The 23,494-nt window shown below is 38.4% G+C and overlaps 1 protein-coding gene across 1 annotated transcript in view; it reads right to left on the reverse strand.

The window, feature by feature from the left end:
• Positions 1–7,787: 7,787 nt before the first annotated feature.
• Positions 7,788–23,494, reverse strand: part of RASSF9 (Ras association domain family member 9) — a 44,232-nt gene continuing 28,525 nt past the window's right edge. Inside the window, exon 2 of the mRNA XM_089652383.1 lies at positions 7,788–12,607. Coding sequence (XP_089508509.1) covers positions 11,416–12,591 — 1,176 coding nt within the window. The 5' untranslated portion in view covers positions 12,592–12,607 and the 3' untranslated portion in view covers positions 7,788–11,415. The remainder of the gene's footprint in view (positions 12,608–23,494) is intronic.

Below are 23,494 nucleotides of genomic sequence, written 5' to 3' on the forward strand. Positions count from 1 at the left end.
GAAATGTTCAGTACATGTCTTCTCCCTATGGTGATGAAGTTTCCCTTCCATCCTGCTGATCTCTTGTGCCTCTGCAAATGTCTTTCAGTGTCTGTTCATGTTTCAGCTCTTTCATTCTTAGATTCTCTTTAGATTGTTGAGCCAATTTTTAACAACAGAGTAAAGAATATGTGACCCTGCTGCTCTGTTTAGGAAAGAAAGAAGTCGTCTCTTATGAAAGCACGCTACACAAAGTCATTTATAAAACATTCATTAGTTAAATGTTCAGCAGAGCTCCAGAGATCACAAGTAAAAGTGACAAAAGAAGAGACTTATTAAAAGAACGCGGAAAAGTGAGGCACAACAAGAGCAAGAAATTTGATAAGTCCAAAATTTCACAGTAACCGCAGAATTTTCAGAGAAAGGAAAGTATATTTAATTAACTGTATGTATTATACAGTATGGATTTTTAAATAAATTATGTTGAATTATGTTAAACTATTTAAACTATTTTAACTGTTAGGAATATTTATATGTAGTTGTGACTTAAAAAAAAACATTAATTGAAATCAGTAATATTGTAGACACATCTAGGCTTGCAACTGCCATTTTCTGGACTGCTGTCAACTAAAATGCTTGCCTTAAGGGAAAAAAGTAACACAGTAAGAGCTGCTACTTTATGGGAAAACATTCCTCCAATGCTTCTCTCTCTCCTACTGTTCAGACAAAAGATTTTCAGTCATTACACTAGACGCTGGACAGTAAGAGCACTCAGAAAGGCTATCTCTCATACTGCAAGGTAGCTATAAATGGCTCAGGACTCTACTAGAGAACACACAATGAGATCGAAGATGGAGGGTAGAAGAACAGTCTGCAGATTGATAGTGTTTGCACCCTGTAGCTCTGTAAAAGCTCTGATAAAGTGTAAAGCATTATTTTTTTTTTGGGGGGGGGGCAAGGAGACATTTAGTCCGTAGCACAGCTAAAGGGGTTTTGGTATCATTGCTGATCCATGATGGGTTCAATTTTAAGAAAGTGTCTGTGTTTTGCTGGATGCTGTCTAATACTGCACACTGGCTAAAGGGCAAGCCAGAAGCTCCAGTGAATACTGTGCAAGCTCCAGCCAGTGGTCTAGACTGAACACCCAATAGTCCTTGGAACCCTTACATGGAAAAACATCTACAAGCACCTTAGACCCTAAGTAGTCTACAATCATATGGTTTAGGTGCTGCCTGTGACTGTTGCCAGTAGCATGGCTAATCCACTGTATTTGTAAAAACAACCTAAAAATGCCACTGAGACAGCCATTACCACTACTGCTCCTCTATTCAGTGACTTGAGGAACGGAGAAACATTAGGTATGAAAAGAGATCCTGCCAATTTCTAGAAATATGGCCAAAAATGTTTTATTGCAGCGTCTCCTTTACATGGCAAAATGTTTGCACCTTTTTGCATCAGGAATTCAAAAGGATGGGCAACCAGCATTGGTTCCGCTCCTTCATGGACCAAAGCCCAGGTGCTTGTACAGTCAGTTCAATATAAACTAGTGCATCAATACAAATTGCCTTCAATAGATCCAGAGTCCTTTGTGTTGTTTGTTGTTTAGAACAAGTTTCCTCAATGACATCTGCCTCTTCACAGCTCATCATCCTGGTTGCCCCTTTGAATGTTGCCCATGACTTGAATCAAGGGGCACTGACATGGTAAAAAAAAAAACCTCATACTTACATTGATACTCATTGATGGTCCACTACTGCTAGTGCAGCTGCTTCAGCATGGCCAAAACTGAGTTCTAATTCATGGTTGTATCACATATCAGGAGGTTAGCAGGCAGCATACACTGATGTTGCATTTTAGCCAGGCAAGCTCTTTCCATAAATGACTGGATAAAATGACTGCACACTCTTATGGCTTGCAGTGGGACATCCTGGAAACCAGGGTACCTAATTAGGAATTGTTGCACCACCCGTGCCAGACAAGGGACATGTGTGAACTGTCCTTGCCAAGGTGCAGACAGCAGGTTTATGCCAGTGTCACATTTGATCTTGCATCACACAAAATGGGCCAATGAAGGAGCATGCATGCTCCGAACTTGTGCCACGCCCACAGCTGCCAACCTGATGTGCCGATGTCACTCCTGCCCTCCCATGGTCCCCTAACCATTCAGGAAGTGCTGGAAGCCACCAGCACCACCAAGGTTTTCAACTGTCAGCAGTGTCAGTTTCATATTTCTTATTCTTTTATCTTGAAAGTGTGCATTTTTGTTGCCTCTGAAATAAAATAGTAAACTACTACACTCAGACATGTGCTGCTTCTCTTTTTAAGTTTGCTTGTAGAGTCTCTTTTAATTCTTCCCAGCAGCAATCATTGGTTTACAGCAACTGGACATTTGGTCTAGATAATTTTCTCATCCCATTACACTGTGGACTGTCATTTTCCTTGCAGAGTGCCAGAACTAATGATTTTGTTGCAAGCTTGCTTCCCTTTTTTTCCTGGCCACCCAGGCTACATGCCTCTACAAGGGTTTGTTAGGTTTTTTGGTGGCAGCCCTACACATTTTGTTAAGTGGGATCCACCTTAAAACTCCATAGCAAATCCTTACCTAGGATAAGAAACTGGTTTGAATTTTAAGGGGACTCTGCTGTTTGAGGCTGTATGTGGCCTGCTTATATGGAGGGGGGAAGCCATATGCTCACTGCCCATTCCTTTCCTGGCCACCAAGCTGTTGCATGGATAAAAGGGAACCCACATTCAAAAATCTATGGGTCCCTCCAAAATCTATGCAATACACTTATTCTAGATAGGGTCTGGTTTCTAAGGAGGGTCCGATACAACAAACAAAAAATATGGCACAGGGCCTCCCCAAAATCCATACCAGACCCCTATCCTAAAATGGGAGCCTGCTGTGGATTTTTAAGAGGGACTCTATGCAACAAAAATAAAAAAAGGTGTGCAGCCCAAAATCCATACTAGACCATTTTTTCAGGAGGAGGAGAAATAGGAGCAAGCTGAAAGAATTCCTGGCTCAGTGGATGTAGGGGTCTGTGGGAGGGATATTTTGGAATTTGGAAGCCATCACATCATCCAGTGATGAAGATCCATCAGTAATCACAATTAACTTTTCCCCTCTGTCACAAACTCAATGACCCAAACCAATGATTCTTTCTCTTCAATCTCCCACTGCAAATAACAGTTCCCTGGACAGCAAGTGAAAGCCAACACACTGCCCAGGGATGCTGGATGACATTTTGGACTACAGAACAGTATGTGGATTAAGGCATCACTTGGGATCCCCTTGTTGATTAGTTTAAAAAGAGAAGCAGTCTGGAGTTCAGAAATGCCATTTAGTGTTATTTTTTAATACATGTCACTTTTGCTAGAGTATATCCTACAGGTTTTACACTTCATGTGCAGGTTTAGGACATCCCAAAAGAATGTTACTTGAACTTGTTGTGTATTTTGTATTGTTTCCCTTTATGCTATACTTGAAGAACCTCTCCCCGCTGAATGGTATTTTTTAAAAATGTTTTTGTGCATTGGTACCTGTCCCTCATAGCAGTGTCCAGCTACTCTTGATGTATTACTAAAAGCTTGCAAATTAGCTTTGAAAAAGGCCAGAAAAAATTGCAATATTTGACTTTCATAGACTTTAGTAAGGTTCAGTTGCTATGTTTGTGATTTGTGGACGTTTTCAAATTTTGAGTGAAAGTTGAGGAAACTGAACTTTGCCCATCAATATTTATGAATGCTTAGGTGCTGGAATACAAATGGCCTGATTTTGTGTAAGGAAATGCACAGGAACAGTGTAAAATCTAATATGTCGATAATAGGCATGATTCTATTGTAGGTTTACTGAACTTTTTTAGGGATGAGGTTCAGATTGATTGCTTTCTTGGGTTTGCTGCACATCCTGCAGGATTGGGATTGCAGTCCTAATGAATTTGTGTGTAAATTCATGGGGACTTTTTTTTCTTTTACATTATAATGCACTGGATGGCCTTTGCACCATGATCAGCATGCTTAAATAGGCCGTTAAATGAGCTTTTGCTAAGCCAGTCCCCTTTACTATAAAATGGGGAGCTCAGAGCAGCCATAGTGTAAGTGTGTTGGAAGCTGCTGTAGGGAGAGGGTATGGGAAGCTGACAAACTGTGTAGGAAGATATTATGGTCAGTTAGGAAATTGTACTTAACTTCTCATTGCAAGTCCCCTTTTTTGCCCCTGAAAGTAAAGCATTTATTTGTTGCTGACCAAAAAAAAATATCACAGCTCACCCACTCTCCAAGATCCTCCACCAAAGTGCATTGAAAAAGCATGTTAATTGCCCCATACAATGTATAGAGTCAATCACTTAGGGATAACATGTAATCCTTTCTTTGGACCAGCAACAGATGAACAGTGTACCTCTGAATCATTAAACAAAACAAAACAAAAAAACAAAGCAAAAAGAACATGTAAAAACAGTGAATCTAAACTGCCTCGCATTATATTACTCACATTCACCTCCCCTCCACTCTTACCTTAGCCCCCATACAAATTTGTTAGACATACATAAGTTAGGCCTATTATGTGTGATTTAAGGGGAAGGCAAGTCAAGACCTAACTAAGCTCAAAGAATATGTAAACCCAACATTTCATATTCCTAATATGTGCCTGCTGTACCATGCACAAAAAAGTATCCTGTTCTCTTTGTATTGCTTTCTTTGTGTGAAATTTATGCTGGTTCCTGCCAGTCCCTCTGCTTTCCTATCAATAATGGACCACACTACAGCAGGAGAACACAGCGTGGTTCAGTTCTGCTGACACCCCCTCTGCACACCCTTTCAATGGAAAGCTCATTAAGCTGCTGCGTCTCCTCCTCCTGCTCTATAGCTCCATGCATACTGGCTTAAAAAAAGTTACTTCTACGGGAGTTTTGTGTTTTGCCTGTAGAAGCAGCTCAGTGTTATCCTATATTTTAAGCTTAGTGTTTAGAGGAAGAAAGAAAAACCTTCTGGTTTGCATTTTTGATTGGTGTTTTCTGGAAGAAAAAGCACTAAACACGCCTAAACATTGTACAAAAATGCTCTATATAAGCCAAGCAAGAATGAAAAAAAGGGGAAAAATTGTGCCACATCCCTGAATATAACATATGATTAAAAATTGAACCAACAGAGTGAGACTTTTGAGGCACAACAATATACAGTAAACTTCAATTTTATTATATCTATATACAAAAAAAGATCATATTACAATATTAATTTCTCTAAAAATTGTTGCAACAGTTAAGCACAATAAAATACATATTTTATTTATAAGATGCATCAAGTTGACAAGGTGATATATCAGAAACTGGCCCAACGCGTTTCTTGGACAAATCCACTTCTTCAGGAGACAATCTATACATCAAAACTCTAAAATATAGCATTAATACAGATTAATATAATGATCTAAATACAATCAATAATAGCTAACTAACATCCCATTGAATAATTCTAAAGGATTGATCTGACACATCCAAAGCGGGAGAGGGGAAAAAAACTGGAGAAAAGAGAAAGGAAGGGTGGGACAGGGAAATGAGGGGTGGAACAAGGACGAGGCACCCAGTGAAGACCCAAATAACAGGGTACCACAGTCCCTCCCCAAAAAAAATTATATAATAATAGTTAATAATACTCCTTCTACACGGATATCATTCAAACAATTCAATACCTGAGATAATGTTTTTTTTTTCTGCCAAGAGAACTGGTGTTTTTGTAAATCCAGTGTGCATGGAGCCTTATGTAGCTAAGAACAGACGGTATATGTGATCACTTACTGTATAAAAAAGGGATAAAACGTAGTTATAATTTTTTTATATCTAAACACGAATGCTTTTCCTTTCATTTGGGTTGTTCTAAAATGTGAGGATTTACAGTCACTTTAAATCTACTCCCACACCCATTTTAAGCCTATTTTATCTACCCTGTAAAAGATAATATGCCTATATTTACCTATTCTGAAGTTGCTCTGGTCCTGTCACATGATCTCTGCAATGATGGCTTCAGTGTAGAGGAGAGATCACTGACAACGGCTGTATAGCCTGTGCAATGATGTCAGCCATAGACTTACTATGGGGCATCTGTTGTTGCCTGCCTCTTCTCTACACTGAAACCAGCATTGGGACCTGATCATGTGACCAGACTGGGGTGACTTCAGAATAGGTGAGTATAGGCTTCTTTCTTTTTACAAGGTAGATAGAATAGGCGTAGCATGGGGGTAAGTCAATTAAGACTGCCCTTCTGCTGCCTTTTTTTTGCATTATCTTGGTCTAATATTCTTTTAATAAAACACCTGCCTGTTCCTATGTTGCTAGTACATTTCATCCCAATCATACTCAAACTGTGCTGCTGCTGACCATTACACTGCTGTATCTTAACATTAAATGAGAGTTTGATAGACCATAGACCACTGGTAAAGCAGTCTCAGCAAACCACTGGCCAATTTCTATCTGCTGGTCAAAGAAAGCCTAGTGCCAGTTGATGAAAAAGCATATTATTATTACCATTAATCATATTGGACTACTGCTATATGTGGGCCAAGCTATTTTTTTTTTTAGAAAAACAAATCCACAGCCAAATATGTGATGTCAAAATATGCTGCCACTGGAGCTGTCCATCAAAATAAAAAATTATGTTCCAAAACACTGTATATAGCTTTCAGGCATCATACAGGCATGCAATTCAAATTACTTTTTTTTTTTTCATAAAGTTTATTAATAAACTCAGAACATACAATAGGAATAGGTACAGGTAATACAAGGTATCAGTCAGAAATACAATAGGAGGTAATACACATACAGCAAACAAAAAGATACATAGCAATACATAAGCAAAGAATCAGACGTAGGTCATCCAAGGCAAAAGAAATCAGACTTTTTTTTATGTTTCCCTTGAAGCTGCATGAAAACCCTCTGCAAACCCTCTACCGTTGTATGGTATTTTTATTTATGTATGTGCTTGCTTGTTTGTTTATTTATTATTTATTTTGTAGAAGTCATCATGGCAGTGCCCAGCTTTCTGTGTATTTTTTTTTAACAATAGCTTGCCTATAAGACCTAAAAATGGTCAGAGTTTTCAAACAGAACCTGCAGCAAATTGGACCTAGGGAGATTTGCTCATCCCTAAATAGTATTATTACATGTATTCAGGGGCGGACTGACAACTCATGGGGCCCCGGGAAATAGGGGATCATGGGGCCCCTGTGTCCTTGCCCAAACTCAAAAAAGCCAATGAAAAAGGTACTAGGGGCATCTTATGGGGCCCCCTACTGACCCCGGGCCCTCGGGCAGTGCCCGAGTTTCCAAATGGTCAGTCCGCCCCTGCATGTATTATTTACAAACTGGCATACAATCACAATATTTTTCATGATAGCCTTCATCTTTAATGTGTAAAATATATGTACTAGACAAAAATGCCCCATGGTCATCAAGAAGCAAATCATGATGAAAACACAAAGGGAAATTGTTCACAGAGAAACAAAACTTAGCAATGACATTTTAAATTACAGGGCAGAGACATAATGGTAAAGTAATGGTAACCTTAGAACCTGTTTGAAAATCCAGAACTCAGCATATTCCTAAAATGTGCTTCAATTTCCATCATGAACATTTTAAAGAGAATTGAGATGCTTTTACTCAAAGTACTGCTAAATTATTGTCTGGAACTAGATTTCAAGCACACTGTCATACTAACATACCAGATTCATTTAGCCCAAGCTCTTTCAGATTGTTTTTTGTTTTCTTTTCTTTTTATATAATACATAATAAAATTAAATGAAGACAATTAAAAGCTGTGCTGCAGTAAGCATTTATTTATAAACACAGTATAATCATTAACATTTACAAGAAAAAGAAGAAAGAAAAAAGTTGCAAAAACTCTGGTTATTGTGACAAAATAACAAGCTGTAGGCAACAAAGGTCAGCTAGTAATTGGTGCATAACTAAAGCAGGTCGTCTTAATAACAATTACAAGCTTTGTTAAGTATGATACAGGAGAATGTCATTCATAAGTGACCTTGATAAAAGAAGATTCCTTTCTGATGTGTTGAATGTGTTTAATTTTAAACAGTATGAAAGGTTACATAGGTTTCTTCAATAAACTATTATTTTAATGTTTTAAACCTTTGTAAATAGACCTCTGACTATGTAAATAAACATTTAAGAGCAAGAGTCTTCTTTTATATTCACAAAATGTATTATTACTGTATGTTATTAATTAAATGCTTTTTATTAATATGAATAAAAAAATACACCACAAATATAGTGACTCTTTTTAAAGAGGAGACATGCCCACTGGATAGGCTGCATTTGCTATTGTATAAACAGCACATTCCTCTGCTATTCAGGAAGAGTGTCTTGAAATATTGCAATGTTCAGTCAAAGTGGAAATGTGTCCAGCCTAGGGGAATATAATGGTTGTCTTTTTAGCAAGCATAAAATGAGCTTTAAAACAAGCCCTCACTGACCTCTCTAGGTGCTTTTATTCTGAAGTAATTAATTCTCAAAGATCACAACAAAGACTCCGAAATCAGGTTTCAGTCCATTTCTAACAGCTTGGAAACATCTACTGTTGCTTACATTAGAAGTATGTCACAGAGTATGATAGCACTGGTCACTTGAGTGGATCACTATTGTAGGTTGCAGTGCTCACAGACAGAGTGTCTTTCACACTTGGAATTGTTTATATATTTTATATATATTGGTGTATATTTTTAAGCACATATATATATATATATACACTTATTTTTTTTTTTCACATTCACAATTTTAGTGTTTGATGTGACTCATTATGTATGGCACGTTTTTCCTTTTGATATAAGGATAATACACTATATTGAGTTTTTTTGGTTTTTGAGGTATATGAATATTTGGACATTACTTGAAGATTGAAAATAAGAGAGATATTTTCTTGGAAGAAAAAAGAGGACTATAGTTTTTTTGGAATTGTACTTGTGGACATTTGGATAAGGAGGATATTTATCTATATTTATTTTATTTATTTTATTTTTATTATTTATTTATTATTCTCTATTTTATTTATGATTACTTTTTTAATGTATTAATATAATTTGGGAAAGGAAAAAGACTTTATAATTTACTTGCTGGCTGCCAAGATCTATTCTCAAAGAAATAAGCTAACTTTCCTGTGCCTATGTGGTGAACTGCTTCACAAAATGAATTACTCCACAATGCCTATAGCTAATTCCTATACGTGATCTACTTCACAGTACAAACAGTTACTGAGGATTTGTTGCTTTCCTGTTTGTTCAAAATATATAAACAATTTAGTGTGCATAGTATGAGCACAGGTTCACTTCAAAGAAGAAATCAGTTAAAGCAGACCTATGGTCTCCCATTAAAATTATGTGTTATTGCACATAATTACAATTTTCTCTTAGTCCCCCTGCAATGTCTCACAAATATCTTTTGAGTCTGCTGGTGAAGTCCACCAAATGCAACTTCCTGTGAATTTAGAGCAGAGTTGCCACTCTCATGTAGACTATGCCTGCTTACATTACAATGGGATAGAAAAAAATGTTACAAGGGCATGGTTATCAGCATTGCCACTACTGATTCATAGTCTCCTCGTAGCATGCAGATAGGATGAGAAAGCAAAAGAGAGAGAGTTATGTTACTCTCCAGTCACAGGCTGAAGTGGGTCAAGGACAGCTTGGGCTCAAAGTTTGACTATTATGAGGACACCTAATAGCCACCTAGTAGGACACCTAGTAGTAATAATTAATGTGCTCTTTATTGATGCTTTTAATATTTTATCTTTTAATAAGCTATTCATTTTTATCTTGTTATTTTTGGCTAGAGTTCTGCTGTGACTCGATTTAAAACTGAACTCCACACAGTTATAAAGACACATCCTTAAATGTATTTGTTTAAATCAAGCAGTATACAGTCTTATATTTGACGTGGTATCAGCTTCATGTAGTCCAGTGCGCAGTAGAGCTCAGAATGTGGGAGGGAAAAGTAGCACAAAGAGCTAATCAGTTTTGCTACACTGCCCAAAGCATGCTGATAGGAAGAGAAAGCAGAGCAAAAGAGAGATGAGCTCAGCAATCTGTTGCCTATCCCTACCAGACAGAGCTGTACTGCATGGCTATGGTGTGTAGTAGAACTGGATGGACAGAAATACAAATCCTTGATAAAGAAATACAAATCCATGTAAAAAGCTCCTAGGTATAATTTCATGTTTCTTTAGCAGGTTAAACAGAGTTCAGCATTGACAAACTAGAAAAACCATAAAAGTAAACTTGGAAAATGTAGAAGTCTGGACAACCTTTCAGTTTCTTAATTAGCAGTTTGTAATTAAAGGAGAAAGGAGTTTAAAAAAGAGGGACCTTCTGTGCAAAAGACATAAATAATAAATTTTCCCTCTATCTCTAAATCTTGCATGCTTTATAACCAGATATGTTTGGATCCTTGTGAAGTATTGATAGCACTGACTGATATTGTTGGTGTCACTTATCTCAAGGTTAAAGCTGCTCATACATGTAACAAAATCTGTCTGTTTCAGCAGGGACCAGCTGAGATTTGATCCATGTATGGGCAGGCCGATTGTACCCAAGTCAGTCCATCAATTGACTTGGGTAGAGCCCGCCTGTTGGATTTTTTACATTCTATTACATGGCATTTCAGGTAGTTCCCATAGCCTCTCACATAAATGAGATCATCCATCTGTTATCTAATGTCTATAAGTAGCTTAATTTGCTGCCCCAGCAAAGACTGTAAGCATAAGCACATATTAACTATGCAAAAATTAAAGCTGCCTTATTGTTCCCATCATGGTAATTGACAGCATAAGTGATCTGGAGCCAACTAGGCTGATGAAAAGGAAGACTAAATTAGATTCAATTTTCTAATTTTTAGTGGGGTCAAATCTACATATATTTTGACTACAGTGGTGGGAAATGTTGCAGTATGGAACATTTTTTTCTTGAACAAGTGAATTTCTAACTATAAATGTGGTTTTTGTTAGGAAAGCCCAGTTGTTTCAAAATCAAATGTTAAAAGCAAACTACATTTTAACGTATCTTTGAACAAACTTTCATACACATTTTTCAAATGATAGTTTGTAGAAATGTTCATTTGAAAATACACTAATGTATTGCCAGCATTACAAAACAAATATTAGCTGGAGACAGACAAGTAAATGACAGGGCCAACATAGTGTGTTCACATTGTTTTAGTGTTCTTTGCAGTTACTTATTTGCTATAGCATCACCACAACAGAAGTGGAAAGGGAAAAACAACAGAGAACATAAATGTCAAATTTCACACTACCAAAAAAACAAAAGCACTTCTCCAGTCTACTTACTACTTGCATCTATTGTTAATTGTTATTTGATTAAAGTGTGATTTTTTTAACAACCCATTTTGGTTATGGTATGCAGGTAGCCACATTTGTATGTCAAGGAACAGGATCAGAGTTTAGGCTATGAATAGAACTAATTCCTGTATCAGAATCTGTATCACTTTGCATACTTGTAATAGACAAAGCTACAGTAATATTATGTAGCTCTTCACTGCAAGAAGGTAACAATGTGTTGTTTGGTTGTGGAAATTCATAAGTCACTAAATTATTTGATTCAGTTAATAATTTCAGCTCTTGTTTTAAAACATCATATTCTATTTTCTGTCTGAGTAGAACAGAATCTTGATAGTGGATTTCTTTTTGTATACAGCTACAGAGAGAATGTAATTTTACCCCCAACTCTAAGCTTTCACCAACTGCTTGTCTAAGAAACATTTCCCAATTTTCCTTTAGGCTTTCCTGATCAGAAAGCAAGTCTTCAAATTTGGGCATTGAATGGGGTTTTTCTTTAATTACATTAGATAATGTATCAGTATGCATATAAGGGCTATTTGCTTCATCTGTAACGGATAATAATTCTCCAAAGATATCTGTGTCTTGTAAAAACTCGCATCTTTGCTGTTTAAATTCATCTTCTTTTAAGTGGCTACAGTGATCTGCCTGTTCATCCTTGCCTTCTTTGTCCTGATGTAGGTATGTTATGCATTCCTCAATCTGTTCATCTAGCTCTTGCATTCTGTTTATTTGTTTTTTAATTGTGAGATCCTGAGAAGCAATTAGCTGTATAAGTTTTTTTATGCTGTTTTTTTCCTGAGAGTCCATGCCCTTTTTCATCACTGCTAGTTTTCTAAATGCCTTTCTTACAATGCTCTTCTGTTTGTGCAATGGAAAAGATTTGATAGCAGATGCTGTACTGTGATGGGGATAGTTTGTGTGCTTGTGATATTCAGCAGTATTCCATATTAAACAAGGCTGCATGAGCTCTGATTTTACTAGAAAAAAGCTTACGTTAACTTGTTTTGCTCCCCATGCCTTCCAAAGCCTTAAAATCTTTGTAGTAGATGGCAATGCACATTGAAATTCTTTCCATTTTTCCATGATATAATACTCTTTAGGATTACCCAATTGCCCATGTCCTTTGCCCTTTACAGTCTGATGTTCCTCAAGAAGAGCTTGCACAACATCCATGCTGGTTGTATGTTTTGTTAATCCACAAATTAATTTTTCTTCTTGGCCAACCCATACTACAATATGCCCAGCTCCAGGTTCCATGTTTCCATTCGATTATCTTGAAAGGTAAAATTTGAAGAGTTAAGTCCACTCAGAATAAATGCTTACATAAACATAAGTTATATTATGTTGTGTTACCATTTTAGGCTCAATCAGTATTTGAGTTACAGGTTGAAATAATTTCTTAGTCACACTGTACAATGAACCTTATGTGGAGGTGCTCAATAGTCCAAGTACATTTAAAATGATAATAAAAATAATATACTGAGGATATGTAAATGCACTATTTTAACTGAGTTTACAGACGTAGCTCTGTGCCAATTTAAATGGTGAGGCTACCAGATTTATTATTTACCTATTTAAAAAGAACCTATGAACAAAGAAATATAGGAGCAACCACTGTAGATCAACATTGGAAGATCCCATGTGTCTCCTTATGGATGCCCTTTAAATCCTTCACAACAGCATAACACATATTTGCAGCGTCCAGAATGTGGGCTTTAAACCCAGGGGCCACATACATGTGTTCTTGTGTTTGTGTTAGAAGCGTGCTCAATTGCGTACTCCCAACACTGGGCTCTCATCTACTAATGATTGGGACTTGGGAGAACTAGATACCGATTACATGATTTCTGTGACAGTCTCTGATTGGCTATCACAGTGATCATTCATTCCATAGCAGCTGCCTGTGTTGTCTACAATGTATCAATTCCTCCTCACAGAAGAAGTCCATACAAAAAAAAATGAATTGCTTCAATGCTTTACCTAGCTTAGTGCGTGTAGTGGCAGTGTTAGTGGCAGTTAGTGGCAGAGTGTAATTTAGTGGTAGAGTGTCATTCAGTGGCAGAGGCAGTGGCAGTAGCAATGTAAATATCAGTGAATGGAAGTTGGTTTCAATGTGTCAGTTAGCATCAGTGTCAGTTATTGTTAGTGACAGTGCAAGTGTCAGTTAATGGCAGGGTTAGTGTCAGATTGTTTTAGGTAAGGAAAGAAGGTTTTTATATTTAGTGTCAGTGGGAGTGGTAGTGTCAGTGTGTTTAGACAAAAAAAACAAAATATGTACTTTTGTTTCTTGGCACTACCTCGGGTATAAAGAGCAAATCACACATATGTGGTACCAGCATGATTGTCAAGAGTAGGAGAATGTATTTTGCAGTTTTTTTGGAGGTGACACACGGTAATGGCATAAAAATATACAGCTAAATGTAAAACATGTATATGTTTTACTATTTTGGGCCAGTTTTTCTTTGATAATAAATAAAATCAGGAGATTCCCATTAATACTTCCCACCAAATGAAAGCCCAATCTGTCCTGAAAAAAAAAAGGTATAATCCACCTGGATACACAGTAAACAGTACATAGTTACATAGTTAGTCTGGCTGAAAAAAGACAAAAGTCCATCCAGTTCAACCATAAAGAAAAAAAAAAAGTTATAATTCTATAACCACAGTTGATCCAGAGGAAGGCAAAAAACCACCAGCAAAGCATGATCCAATTTGCTCCTGCTGGGTAAAAAATTCCTTCCTGATCCCTCGAGAGGCAATCGGATATTCCCTGGATCAACTTTACCTATGAATGTTAGTATCCAGTTATATTCTGTGTATCTAATAAAGAATCCAAACCTTTTTTGAAAGTACAGTAGTTTGGATGATATGTACAGTTTTACAACCACATGTCAGTTGCAAAATTGGGCTTGATGTTGAAGGCTAAGTTCACCTTTTTTTACAAAAAAAAAAAACCAGGCTGCCCTATGTACAAATATACAAATAATGTACTTCAGTTGCAAAATAAAAGCTTTCTTTGATTTTGAGAACAAGGTCTGACCTTAGCCCTTGCTGTATTTTTTAGAAAGCTGCATAGCTTGTTGGTATATAGATTGAGGACAGAGAAACCAGTAAGACACAGGAGGAGTTTAGAATCTGACCTCATTAGCACACACATTCTGCACTGATCTCATTAAAACACACACCCTTCACCCATCAACTATTTTTTCATAGCATGACTGACATCTCTCCATTTGTGCAGTTGCCTGGCTTCCCCAGCATCCCTTCAGATGGGCTTAGGCCATGTGCTAAACTCCCTGGCACCGCGTGCAGCCCACTGGACACCCCTGATGTAGTGCAAGAGCCTGCCTGATTGGATATAGAATGATTGGATAGATGGTGTGTCCTCTAATTACATAGGATTGGTAAATCTAAAGGATATTGTACAGAGTTTGTAGAATCAGATTGTATAGTGATGGCCACATTTATACACCTAAAATTACCTAGCTGCACTTGCAATGTCATTAATCTCCCTGGCGGGCTTAATATTTCAGATTTTTAGTGCTGAAAGCAGTACCGTTATTTTGCATGGAAATTTGCCATTTTATATTGTAGGCCTGTAATTTTTAGGAATAACTCACTGAAATCTGTCCGAACAAGAGTCTAGTAAACATCCCGGGTAGGATAAAACTTGAAACACGAAATCATAAATTATAATTTAATAAATAATCATAAAAAATAATAATATAATAATAATAAATTTAATTCAATAATATAATCAAACCAAAAACACTGAAATTTGAAATATAGCGCCAAGTTTGCACATCACTGAGCAAAGTCACAAAATCGTTTTCAGTGTCTGACGACGAATTTCCCCACAAATCATTATCACTCAATTCTGCAAGTAGTTCTAATTTATTATCACTGATCTCTAGCTGGTCTAAAACCGCTTTTGACCTAAAGGGACGCTTTTTGGACGCCATGGACGTTTCTCAGTTTCCAGGCAGAAAGAACAGTAAAAATGCAGGCAGGGCACAGGACAAAGCACTTGGGACAAAATGTATGTGAAATGGTTTGATACAGTAATGTTTTACTATGTGATTTTATTGATTTTTGTGAATGTCACTTTTTGTCATTTTCAAATTTGCCGCCGTTCCGTCCCCCGTACGTCCCGATGCTCGCAGGGGATGGAACCCAGATGACAGATGCAGGCATCCGCGGAATTACATTGCCGGGAACACTGCAGGAGGGACATCGCGGGAGCGCAGGACAAGGTAAGTGACCAAGGGATCGCGGAGCAGCGCTGCATGGTATTCCCGAGTGTAGCTCAGGGTTACGGCTTTTGGTACTGAAACTTTACCCCGAACAACACTCGGGAATACCGCCAGGGAGGCTAATTGTTAACGGCAGACCAAACACAGAAGCAAAAACACATTTTGCCACATGAAAAATTGGGTGACAAACGCAGCAAAACATACAGTAAAAAACATGCAACTTGCACCAATCCAAAATGTCCCATGAGCTACTTTCCCCCCGTGTAGCGCAGCCCATTGAAATCAACAGGCTGCCCTTTGTGTGTCACTGGAAAAATGAGCCAAACACATGCGCTCCCACTACTCTAGGTGCGAATGAGGCCTGAGAGTGAAATGAGTTTGTTTACACAAAAACAATGAGGCTCCATTCACATCTATGTGTTTCTGAATGCATGGAAAACTGCACAGAAAATGTGCTCTTAGCCATGCGTTTCAGCAACACGCTGCAAATGTGCATTGTGTTTGTGTTGTCATTACATGTAAAAGGCACCCCAAGTGCTGCAAATTCATCAAAAACTGTGGTAACACACGCTTGAAAAAAAATTCTGGAGCTTCTGTGGGGCGATTGTTGGACATGATGAGTGAAAACACTGCAAAACACCCAAAACAAACGCATTCAGGAATGTGAGTCTTCAGTACATGAAGATGTGAATGGGGCCTGACAACTGACTGTCTCTGTCCATTGCCTCCTATGCACTTGTGTAAAGATGGCCATCTGATTGTACAATATCTGTACAATTTTCTTTACATTGACTATGGAATAGCAGGGCACACGTGAGCAATCTATTCAATTTGTATCAAATCAGACAGGTTCTTGTACTGCATAGCTGATGAGATATCTAAAGGAGATTATATTGAAAGTGGGTTGTAGGTAGTATTGTAATGAGGGAGGTGTGGTCCAGAACAGTGAACACACACCATATCACCCCCTCTTGGGATATAGCCTACAGGAAGTGAATTTTGAGAGACGATCTACAGGAAGTGATGGAATCTGAAAATCGTTTCAAAAATTCAAATACACTGACAAGATTTTAATTTTCCTGTGGATAAGGTAAGAGAAGCACATTGGGATGGCTGGGCTAGAAATGGCATTGGAACACAGTGGAATGACACTTGGTGATCATGTGATCGCTATGCTTTCACATGATCACAATGTAAGCAAAGCTGTTATGAATCAATCTCATTCATAACAGCTCTGCTCCTCTTCCTAGTGAGCTGTGATTGACCCACAGATGCCACATGATACATGAGGCCAATCACAGCACCCTGTACCATGTGACCAGCTCCAGCCAATCACAGATCACTATCCTGAGCTGTCAAAACTTAACTCATTCATGACAGTTCATGAATGATTTAGGTTCTTGACAGCAAGCTTTACATTGTAGGAAAAATGATCTTTATTTCTCCTGCAAAGCAAAGTGTGAAAAAAAAATCCCTGATCAACCCCCCCCCCCCACACACACACACACACACCAGTAGTACAATGTTACTATGGTAACATTGTACTATTCTGATAAAAGTATTAAAAATAAAGTTAAAAAAAAAAATAAAATACCATATTGAGAATTTTTTAAGAGTTTTTTTTAACTACTTGCCAGCCGCTTACCCACATTTTGCGGGCGAGCAGTAGCTCTTGGCAGAGTGACGTAATCTTGCATCACTTCCTATTTTGGGGTGTAAACGCACCTGTGCCCCCCGCAGACCTCCCAACCTCCCCCCCGTCGGTCCAGGGAGAGAAGAGAGAACACGGCACCAAGTAAAAGCACCACTACATTTTACACACACACACATTAGATTAGTACATTTAACCCTTTGCTCTCCCCTATTAACCCTCTGGTCACCTCATCACCCAGCCAGTGCCATTAGTACAGTGTCAGCATATAGAATTTTTCACTGATTACTGTATTTCTGCCACTAGCAACATTAGACCCAGCCAGGGTCACTTAGAATTATATCGCACTCATCCTATAGGTTTCTGATCACCGCCATTATTACTAGTATAGTGTTTGTACAGATCAATATAATGATTATGAACAGAACTATACTAGTGCCTTCTTTGTATAGTGTCCTCAAAAATGCAGTGTTAGCAGGATCGGCCCCGTTCACTGTCAGCACTAGTGTTTAGCCCCTCCGCTGTTTTTCATGGAAGATTTGTATCAGTTGATTGTGGGCCAATTTATGCGCACAACAATACATCGCTGCCCACCCAAATTCAGCTCTTGCCAGACAGTTTGCATAGAAACCTATCACGGTTTCTGAATTTAAAACTCTTTTGGGTCTAACTCTCAACATGGGCATTACAAAAAAGAATGAATTGCGGTCATATTGGTCCACAGATCGGATTCATCATATGCCTATGTTCTCTGCTGTTACTTATATGCTGAACATGGACCAGCAATGTACTAGTATGTCACTGGACTTTGAGTGGTTATGCCGAAATGATGCCTGCAGCTACAGACATCATCCTGGTATTGTTTTTTTTCAGCTGGCAGTCGGCTTTCATGTAAAAAGAATCCTAGTGGCAAATTAGCTACTGAATTGTTTTTATGAGCAGCGGGAAGGGACCTTCTACAGTTTTCTTAGGCTCTCTTGTCCCACAGGGGAATCTGAGAATGTAGCCGGCAGTTACGCTGGCTGACTATAGAGCTGATCAGAGATCAGAATTGCTCCAATCATCTCTATAGTCTAAGAAATCAGAAGCTACGAGCATTTCATCACTTCAGTTTTGAAGGCTATAAACAGCACCATTTGTAAATTGAGAAAGCATCTGATCACACCGATGTTGGTGAGATAAGATAATGTAAGGGCAGAGGAGATATTTAGAGTCTGATATATCCCAGATTTATCAAAAAAGAATATATGACAATGTCCAATGAAGTTATAGGGGGTATTTGCATTCCCTGTGATAGCATTAAAAGTGAGAAAAAAAATGAAAGGGACAGTGTAAAAATAATAAAACAAAATCAAAATAACTTACAAAAAAAAAAAAAAAAGCTCCCTTGCCCCCCCCCCCCGCGTGTGCAAGCGTTGACCCTGTGCAGTAGTTGCACCATGCATGTAAGGTATCGCTGCGGCAGATGAATGGCAGTAATTCTAGCACTAGACCTTCTCTGTAAATTTAAAATGGTAGCTTGTAAAGGCTTTTAAAGCGTTGCCTAAGGAAAATGTATGCAGTTTATCGCCATTGCACGGGCATGCACAGTTTTAAAGCATGTCATGTGTGGTATCTATTTACTCAGCACACCATCATCTTTTATATTTTACCAAATAATTGGCCAATATATTGTGTTTTTGTGCATTAAAAGTGAGAAAAGCATATTTTTTTCAAAACATTTGCATTTGAAAAATACTGTGCAACGTAAAAAATGTCAACACCCACCGTTTTATTCTCTAGGGTATCTGCTTTAAAAAATATATATATAATGTTTGGGGGTTCAAAGTAATTTCTAACAAAAACACAGTTTTTTCATGTGAACAAAAAGTGTCAGAAAAGGCTGGGTCTTCAAGAGTAGGTGATGTGTTTCTAAAGTTTCTAATTTTGGCCCTGAAATGCCAGGATAATAGAAGCAACCCATGCAAATGACTCCTTTTTGGAAAGTAGACACTCCAAAGTATTTGCTAAGAGGCATTAAATGTTTTGCCGATCTTATTTGTTGCCACATGTTTTCTTAATCCTGTGACAAAATGATATCTGTAAAATACTCACCATGCCTCTTATCAAATTCCTTGGGGTGTCTGCTTTCCAAAAGGGGGTCATTTTGGGGGGGGGTGTTTGTACTATCCTGGCATTTTAGAACCTCCGAAACTGCGATAGGTAGTGGGGAAAATATGCCCTTTGAAAGCCTGGAGGTGGTCATTGGATTTTGGGGGCTTGTATGTAGCTAGGCTGCCAAAAAGTCTCTCAAATGTGGTATCCCCATACTCAGAAGAAGTAGGGGAATGTTTTTTGGGGTCTTATTCCACATATACCCATGGCATGCATGAGCAATATATCATTAAATTGAGAACTTTGTGTAAAAAAAAAAAAAGGTCATATTCAAAACATTTGTGGCAAAAAATAAAATGTTCTATGGACTCAACATGCCTCTCTGCAAAATCCTTGGGGTGTCTACTTTCCAACAATGGGTCATTTTGGGGGGGGGGGGTGTTGCACTGTCCTGGCATTTTAGCACCTCAAGAAATGTGATGGGCAGTCAGAAAGTAAAAGCTACGTAAATTCTGATATATATACCGTATTTGTAGAAGTTATAACGTTCACACAAACCAATTAATATACATGTATTGAGATTTTTTTTACCAAAGACATGTAGCAGAATACATTTTAGCCTAAATTTATGACTAACTTTGAGTTTATTGGATATTTTTTATAACCAAAAGTGAAAAATATTATTTTTTTTAAAATGGTCAGTCTTTTTTTGTTGACCTTTCTTTTCTATAGCGCAAAAAATAAAAACCACAGAGGTGACCAAATACCACCAAAAGAAAGCTCTATTTGTGTGAAAAAAGGGACATACATTTAATTTGGGTACAGCATTGCACAATCGTGCAATTACCAGTTGAAATAACACAGTGCCGAACAGCAAAAAATGGCCTAGTCAGGAAGGGGGGTAAATCCTCTGGAGGGCAAGTTGTTAAGGTTGGAATGTTAAAATACATATTTACTTGCACTACAGTTATTGAGACATATTATATTGTGGTATGCTATAGTGAGTAAAGACAAACTGAACATGAATTTTATGCACGCAATCTGTGAAATTATTATTATTATACAGGATTTATATAGCGCCAACAGTTTGAGCAGCATTTTACAATGTGAAATAACAGAAGCACAATAGTTCATACCACAGACAGTATTCTGCTGGGCAGTGTCGTTGCTTGTTTCATATGACACCACATCCAGAATATAGAGAAAGACAAAACATGACTCACACAGTTTTATGACCACAATTAAATTGGATCATCCCCATTTGAATTAAAGGGAGTTCCTGTATTTCAAACAGATAATAATGACAGACATATCACAGACATTATTTCAACAGGTGCTTTTTGTTTGTGAAGGTAGACTTAAGCCAGATAAAGAATGATGTGACTGGTTTATACAGTGGTGAAGCTAGACATGGTTTTGATTTACTAAAACTGGAGAGTACTAAATCTGGTGCAGCTCTGCATAGAAACCAAACAGCTTCCAAGTTTTTTTCGTCAAAGCTTATTTGAGCAAGCTGAAATTAGAAGCTGATTGGCTTCTATGCAATGCTGCACCAGATTTCCCACTCTCCAGTTTTAGTAGCAGCACCGCTGCTTTCTTTTGGCTTGGCGGCTAGGGTTGCCACCTTTTCTTTAAGCCAAACCCGAACACTTTAGCAGCACATAGCATTTGTTTTTCTTTTTGCAGTATACACTATATGATTGTAAAGACCTGGGACACCTTTGGGTGTCCCAAGGAGAGCAGTAAAGCGCATAGTGCACCATGGTGAACGGGTGTGGCCAAATTGTGTTAGCAGTGGGAGGGACTTAAAGGGGCATAGTTAAATAAAACAAAAACATTATTGTACCCATAAAATATGTGAAGATTACTAAAACAAAAGTCACTGTAAAAATATGAGCTTAGCTTACCTTATACGTGGGCAGTGTCAGACAGTAGAGCAGTGAACAGTGTGTGGACAGTATTAGTAGGGCAATGGATGGTGTGTGGCTGTGTTAGTAGAGCAGTGGATGGCGTGTGGACAGTGTCAGTAGGGCAAGATTGGTGTCAGTAGGGGAGAGGCTTGTGTCAGTAGGGGAGAAGGTGGTGACAGTAGGACAGTGGGCAATGTCAGTAGATTAGTGGGCAGTCTCATTAGGGCAGAGGTTGGTGTCAGTAGGGCAGTGGATTGTGTCAGTCATTAGAGCAGTGGATGGTGTAAGTAGGACAGTAGACTTTGCCAGAAGGGCACAGGATGGTGTCAGTAGGGCAGTGGACAGTGTCAGTAGTTTTTCATTTTTATTATTATTTACAATTTTTTTAAATGATTTTTTTCAATATTATTATTTTTTTTTTTTACAATTTTTAGGAGCCTCGTTGGGGGGGCTTTGGTGAAATATTAGGGGTCTAAACCTGATATCTCACTTGTGAGACAGAGACATGGATTGCGGACATAGATTCTTTAATTCTTCTCTCTGCAACCTCAGCTGCACTGCACAGTGAATGAATAGGAAGTGCTCTGTAGCATTCACAAACTGAAGCATAGTAAACATAGTTTACTATGCTTCAGTTCTTAATTAACTTAATGATTGGTACCGAGCACTCACCTTGCTCCTTCAGAAAAGGAAGGGGCCGGTAAATTGCATAATTACCAGCCCCTTCCCCATTCTCCATCCTGACATATCCCCTGCAGCAGCCCGCAGGAGAGGTGAGAGGGAGGATGCGACAGTGCTGCGGGGAGGGGGGGGTCCCATTCAGAAAAAAGAGAGGAGAGGAGGGGCAGTGTGGGCAGCATTTACCAAAACCAGTCACCATTGACTGTATTTCCTCCTGTAGATGCTGAATCTGGCATTTAGTGGTTGCAGGAGGAGAATACAGCTGATCAGTTCTAGCAAATGCCATCCCCGCTCCTCCTGTCCAGGTGTATCTTCAAGGCAGCGAGGCATTAGGCTGAATCCCCGGAGTCCAGATCTGCAATCAGCCCACAGAGCAGCCGATGATGCGTGAGCTTTATTTCCTGGGAATGCAGCTCAGTGGCTCAGCTGGGTCAGTCCATCCCGATCCAACCTCCCAAATACCAGCCAGTGTCAGCACCACAGACATTAAGCCCTCTCAATCTGGTGCCCGGGGCCAGTGAGGCCCCCTCAATTCCCTCTAGTTTCAGCCCTGGGTTTATATTTACTCACTCACTGTTCCTGTACTTTAGCATTAGTGTAACTCCAGCTTTTGGTTGAATCTCAGTTGAAGTAGCAGACTTGCAGAACTGTTTAGCCATTTAATGACTTATCTTGCAGGAAACAGTAGCAATCAGTAAGCACTTTTGATTAAAAAAATTTATTTTTTGTCAAATTGCTCTCATTAGCTACTAAGAACAGCATAATATCCAAATGTGGGATTGCTTTTAGGAGGAAACTATATTGTTCTATAAGATATTTTCAGTATAATAAAAGTTGTAGTTACATGATTTTGTAAGTGTAGCATAGTATATTTCACCAAATTTGTCTGTACAGGAAAACTTGATGCCATTGCTTGTGCAATCAGAACTAAGTATTCTTGCTGCTTGCGACAAGGTCATAAAATTGTGCTCGAAGTAATGAAAGAGCTGTCTATCATGCAGTAGGTAAAACTAATATTTTCAAGCACATAGAAAAATTGCAAAAATTGTTTTGATTTGTTTACATTTATTTTGCATTTTTATGTTTCAACCACACAAACAGCAAAATAAGTAGACCCTGTGCCAACAGCATTATATTGGACTGTTTAGAGCAGTAGTTGTGCCTCAAATGCGGCACTTGACATTACCAAAGAGCCACACATAATGTTCAATATAAGTAAACCTTGAATGGACTTTGAAACATTGCAGGCCTATAAACAAAATTGGGGTTTAGAGTGTGGACATGTTACATTTTTGGCTGGAGATGTGCTGCAGAAGACAATACAAAACTGGGAACATGTTACATGAGGCTAGTAGAGATCAATTCTATTTCCGTAATCAATGTTCCCACTACAGACTGCTGAGGTCTGAGGGTTGTACAGCATTTACAAAAGGGCTGCAGGTTGGGCACCAGGGGTTTAAACTGTACACACATAGCAGAAAAGGTGGCAACCAGGGCAACAACATAGTATTACAATAATGCTTGCTTTAATACGAATAGTGAGAGCCAGGAATTCAATGTTGCAAGCAGCG

This window comes from Staurois parvus, unplaced genomic scaffold (genome assembly GCF_062004578.1).
Source record: "Staurois parvus isolate SC_StPar_1 unplaced genomic scaffold, SC_StPar_1.0 ptg000025l, whole genome shotgun sequence".
In the NCBI taxonomy this organism is placed as follows: Eukaryota; Metazoa; Chordata; class Amphibia; order Anura; family Ranidae; genus Staurois; species Staurois parvus.